The sequence below is a fragment of the Sinocyclocheilus rhinocerous genome, unplaced genomic scaffold (assembly GCF_001515625.1).
Source record: "Sinocyclocheilus rhinocerous isolate Xijiao unplaced genomic scaffold, SAMN03320098_v1.1 scaffold273, whole genome shotgun sequence".
In the NCBI taxonomy this organism is placed as follows: domain Eukaryota; kingdom Metazoa; phylum Chordata; class Actinopteri; order Cypriniformes; family Cyprinidae; genus Sinocyclocheilus; species Sinocyclocheilus rhinocerous.
The window spans coordinates 2,349,769-2,355,768 of NW_015656360.1; the positions used below are offsets into that span (position 1 = coordinate 2,349,769).

Below are 6,000 nucleotides of genomic sequence, written 5' to 3' on the forward strand. Positions count from 1 at the left end.
TTCTAAGAATGGAAACCGTACTGTACTGTACTGAACCATACCGCTCGGTGGAAACGAGCCATAAATCAAAAAAATGTAACTGCAAGAGGTTGACTGCAGTTAATACTGTGCACAATTTGATAGACAGGTTGTTTACAGAGTAATTGCCATTTACTTAAAATCAAATGGTTCAAGGCTTATCTATATAGGTGTTTGTTCAGTACTGCCAGCTAATGGAATACATTGTCGCCACTGAATGCTCTTAGCTTAGCGGGAGAAAGATCAGCAACTCAGCAGAGTCTCCGCACTCTTGAGTCAATCAGCCACCTAATCGGATTTACATGGGGCCACTGACAGTCTTCATTACTGCATCAGTCAAAGTCACTTTACAGAGCCTACGCCACTGTTCACCCCATCACTGAAGACACACGCATGTCTCCACTGTACATACTTATTTCACTTTGATCAATGATAGACATGTTCATTTCCTCTGAGTCTGAATAGCTGACATGAAATACTTTTGGAAGTTGACACATCCTGCAGTGTGATGTGCTGTTCTCCTTCTGAAAGAATTTTAAAGCCATTTGTAAGGCATTTGTTGGCTGATTCTCCAGAAAGTGTAAACACAGTGACTCGGTGGGTTTATCAAAATATTCCTCTGTTTGTTTGAACATCCTGACCAGCACAACATAGTAACAGTGGCTCAACCAATGGCATGACTTTAGGGCGGGGCTATCGGTTTCTGCGACCAATGGCAGAGTTTTTGGTATTTCCTGTTTCCTGTTTACAACCATTTAGGTTTTTTTTATATTATGCTTGAAGCTTTTATAGTATTGTATTAATTGAAAGACTTCACAAAATATTTATGCATGTAAAATTTCATTTCCCACAGTGCAGAAAATTAACTAGTGTCAGCAAAAATGTGTGTATCACCAAAAGGTTTCCAAAAGCTCTCCCCACTTTTCATTGGTTGGTTAAACCCTTAGCCTTGCCCAGTACTTTAGCTATTGGTTGAGCAAGTCTTATTATGTCTAATGAATTCAGCTGAATAATGTATTCTGTAGAGCTACTTTAAAGTTGAAATTAAGTTTGTTTCATAATTGACTAATTTTGCATCAACACTTATTTTCCGGTTCATTATGATGAAGCTAGTTTGAAACCATCTATACTGTAAGAAGCGCTATATAAATAAATGTGACTTGATTCCAGGCTGCTCAAATAAATTGCAGTTCAACTTGATGTCACTAGAGGCACAAAAAAATTAAAAGCTGTAAAAGAAGTGTTGACCCATTGCAGGATGTTAGATAGACATTTATTTATATGTTATGCACCAAATACTCATTTACAAAGCACTTCTGCATCCTCACTTATCTTCACCCAGATTCTCATCAAAATCATACATGTATCAGTCAAACACATCATGCTGTGTTTATCTTCAGATTGTCATTGAATGGTTCAGAGCTGTAAAATGATGAACATTATCTCAAATATCCCACAAAAGTCAAGACAGTGTTGTTGTTTGTCATTCCTTTTTTTCATTCCATTCTGCTTTCAGAGGTTCATAAAGAAGTGGGGGGGCAATAAGAGGTGCAGTGGCCGACTCCCTCTGGAGAAGTGCGGCCGTCCTCTGCTAACATCACTCATGTTGCCCCCACTAAAAGCCCAGTGTCCCAACATGCATTTTCACTGTCGTTGCTTTTCCATTGCTCTGTCCAGCAAAAGTGCTTGATGCAGCAGCAGTGGGAATTTGTAGCTTTGCACTCAGACAGACCATGTTCAGGAAAGTTGGGATAAATATTCGATTTGTGTGTAGTGTAAATGGCTCAGCCGAAAATAAAAAATGTCATCGTTTACTCGCCCTCATGTTGAAAGGACATGAAAAGGGCTTCAAAAAGCCCCCAAAATAGTCCATACACTATAATCCAACTCTTCTGAACTTGATTTATGTGAGAAACATACAGAAATGTACATATTTACTGATAATTTCCTCATGTAGGTGTTAATTGCAGCAACTGTATCATTGAATCAGTAAGTTCAAGAATCTGATTTGTGAACAAATTCTTAAAATGAGTTTTGTAAACTGTATTAAGTGATTCATTGATCTGATTGTAAGAACGATTTGTTCACAAGCCGAATAGCGCTACTTTTATCATGAACTCATAATGCTCAGAGGAAATCTTGGGTGGGTGTCAAGATTGTTAGTCAATTATATTTTGGGCATATTGTATGATACTTTCGTGTTTCTTTTTTGTCATTTTTCCCCAGTTCTCATTCATGTTCATTATATATTCTTAAAAATAAAGGTTCCAAAAGGGTGTTTTCACAGCAATGCCATAGAAAAACCATTTTGGGTTCCCCAAAGAAAATTTCAGTGAAAAGTTCTTAAAAAAAAAAAAAGATTTTTTAAATAATCTAAAAAACCAGTATAAAGAAGCTTTTGTGGAATGGAAAGGTTCCGTGTATGTCAAAGATTTCTCATGGAACGATCAATGCCAATTAAGAACCATTATTTTTAAGAGTGTATTGAAGAGTGGTCAGACTACTGTTCACATTTAGCTTTTGAGGGGAATAATGATTCTTTTTATTTATTTTTTGTTAGTTTGTGAACTATCCCTATATGGTTTTGTTGGAGAGGGGATGAGCTAGAGGGTCTGGTTCGGATGTATCATAGACATAACATTGTTGTGTAATTCTATAATATTCTAAAACAGAAATGCACTGATCCTCTCTGTCACTGGAAAAAGACACCATTTTGTTGGGGAAAAAAATATGCACAGGCTGGAAGATTGCATTTAGAATTCATCATGACTGAGCTCAGGCTATGGCACTGCATAATGGCATGTGTCTCACTTTGTGAGGAAAATTACACTAAACAATGTTTTTGCCCCATGGTATGTTTTTGAATCTGTTGCTTCAGAGTTGTTCTGGCAAATTAGCATCATATTTTTATTTCAACCCATATTAGAGTTAACACACTTTAGCTATCTTGGCACCTGAGGTGGTGTCTGCTTCTGGAATAATGATTCACAAAGCAACCTGTTTGAACTGACACACAAGCACATCTGTTTATGTATGTTGCATAAATTGTAAACTTTAAATGGAAGTTTGCCCACTGAAAATGTGATTACCATCTGTTTTATGTTGACACTGCTGGCATGTGTTTCTGGTTTAGTTTATTCTTGTTTCCTTCAATACCAATGTACAAATAGCCTACTAGATTGATGATGCTAAAATTGTTTAGAACCGAAGATTGATGCCTGTAAGGCTGAAAATGCTTGTCTAATCTAACATTGCCGTCGAAGAGGGTATAATGAAGGTTTTTCATTATTCTTTTACTAATCCATTACTAATCTGTTGTTCCTGGTTAACAAGCAGTCTGGGGAAGTGGCATATAAATATTCATGAAGTACATTGATTAATGTATGTGGATCAATGCAGGCAGCAGAGGCTGTAGAGCCTCCTAGTGGTGACCTGTCAGCGCAGTTTTACTTCAGTTATTTGTTGGATATGGGTTTACACTTGCAAGGTTTGTTTCAATTATGAGATAATTATAGATAACCTCTATTTTAATAGAAACATATTTCATTGGTAACAATTTACAATAAAGTTCTTTGTCAATTCATGTTTGTTAATAATACATTAATGTTCATTTATACAACTTAGTATATTTAGAAATGACATTAAGATTAATAAATGCTGTAAAAGAATTGTTCATGTTACTTAATGATATCTAATGCATTAATGCAGTTTTATGTGTCTTTAAGAAATAAGACAAGAGAGTGATATCACAAGCAGTGAAAACCTACACTCTCAGAAAAAAAGGTACAAAAGCTGTCACTGGGGCGGTACCTTTTCAAAAGGTACACTTTTGTACCTTTTAGGTACTAAATATTTACACTTTAGATACTAATATGGACCTTTAAGGTACCAATATGGACTCTTTAGGTACAAAGGTGTGCCTTTTGAAAAGGTACCGCCCCAGTGACAACTTTTGTACCTTTTTTTATTAGAGTGTATAGGCTCATATGTACGTTGGTTTTATTTTTCTAAACGGAAATGTTTAACAGTGACTTTCAGCTTGCCCGTAGCAATGGTGATTGTCTAGTTTGACGTATTGATTTTATAACCGTGTGTTAATGTGAGCAGTATCCAGGTAAATGCTGAGGGTGGCTGCTCTTATAATGGCCAGCAGAACCAAGAGGCTCGAATCATTTATGCTTCCTTTAGAATGTGTTTATTGATTTGCATTGTGCTAAAGAACAGAAGAGTGCAGTAGTAATTCTTAAGTTCTTCAGCTGGTATAGTCTGCATCAGCAAATGTAAGGAGACTAATTCTCTGGCCCTGAAACTGCTTGTGATGGACAGATTTTAGAGGTAGTCTACTGTCTGTCTGATTGATCTGCATTGCTTTGCTCTCAATAAAAGAAATTATAAAGCTTTGGGTTTTATTTTGCTTGTTTAACCTCAGCTCTGGAGCTGTTTGTGTGAAAATGAACAATTATAGTTGCTTCGAAATATCTTTATTATTTGGCCCAGAGGTATTGTGTTACATAAACTGTTCATTTATCATTTGAACGTGCACAGTTTCGCAATTCTCTGTATTTATATACAGTAGTCTGACTCCCACCCTCAGGTGTTTCATGTGACGTTGTGAGAGTAAAAGGGTGTGAAGGTGTCATTATGAGGGTCAGTGATTAAGGTCACTCATATGTTGTATTCTCAGCAGTATCTTGGCATGACTTTGGCCTGCAGAAGGTAATGAGGTGTGGCTCTGTTTCCTCTCACAGCCTGAGGAGCTGACAAACATTCTGGAGATTAGCAACATCGTCTTCACTAGCATGTTTGTCCTCGAAATGCTCTTCAAACTGCTGGCCTTTGGCATCTTCGGCTATATCAAGAACCCCTACAACATCTTTGATGGGATTATTGTAGTCATAAGGTAAGATCTGTTATTTATCTATGTGTGTCTATAGACCTATATCTTATATAATACTTATTAAAATACAAAATTTACTAAATATACAATGCATTTCAAAATGTGTTTGAAAGAAATCTGTTGTACTATCCAAAGCTGTATTTATTTGGTTAATAATAGAGTAAAAACAGTAATATTGTTAAATATTATTACAATTTGGCCCCAAACATTGTGTATAATAAAAAAAAAATTAATTTAAAAAAATTTAAAATGTATAAATATTTAGTGTTTATGAAATAAAAAATATGGAATGGTTAGAATAAATTAAAACAACCTACAATTATATATTTATATATATATATAAATCATTAGCAGGTCTTCTTTTTAAAATACATATTGGATTGTAAGTGAATATAAACAATATTGATTATTTTAATTATATATTATTATTATTATATTATTAGCCATTTTGAAGTAATGATTTTTATGTGAACTGTTAAATATAAAAATACATTAAATATAACCATGTCTTTCTGTGACAGTGTGTGGGAGATCATTGGGCAGGCAGATGGGGGTCTTTCAGTGCTGAGGACGTTTCGTCTACTGCGTGTGCTCAAACTGGTGCGCTTCCTCCCTGCACTGCGCAGACAGCTGGTGGTCCTGATGAAGACCATGGACAATGTGGCAACGTTCTGCATGCTGCTAATGCTTTTCATCTTCACATTCAGGTGCAGTCCACACCCACAACTCATTCAACCAAATAAAACCATGCACAGTGTCACCAAGACTATAATCTTGACTTTAGAAAACACTGTGCAACATTAATTCTAGTTTGTGAGTAGTAATGTGCTGAAAATGTGTTGTCTTATCATCAATATAATTCTGGAGTTATGCACTTAAATGTTTATACCATTCATTTTTCTTTTACCTTCAATACAGCATTCTTGGAATGCATCTCTTTGGATGCAAATTCAGCCTGAAAATGGAGAATGGAGACACCATTCCAGACAGGAAAAACTTTGATTCCCTGCTGTGGGCCATTGTCACTGTGTTTCAGGTCAGAACAGAGACTGTGCTGGCTGTGCTGAGGTCAAGCTATGCATACA

At 36.0% G+C, this 6,000-nt stretch overlaps 1 protein-coding gene across 2 annotated transcripts in view; it reads left to right on the forward strand.

Annotated features, from left to right (window-relative positions):
- LOC107720044 (voltage-dependent T-type calcium channel subunit alpha-1H) overlaps positions 1-6,000 on the forward strand; it is a 47,193-nt gene that overhangs the window by 21,682 nt on the left and 19,511 nt on the right. For both annotated transcript variants that reach the window (XM_016527629.1, XM_016527630.1), the window contains exons 9-11: positions 4,767-4,918; positions 5,437-5,622; positions 5,834-5,951. In XM_016527629.1, coding sequence (XP_016383115.1) covers positions 4,767-4,918; positions 5,437-5,622; positions 5,834-5,951 — 456 coding nt within the window. The remainder of the gene's footprint in view (positions 1-4,766; positions 4,919-5,436; positions 5,623-5,833; positions 5,952-6,000) is intronic.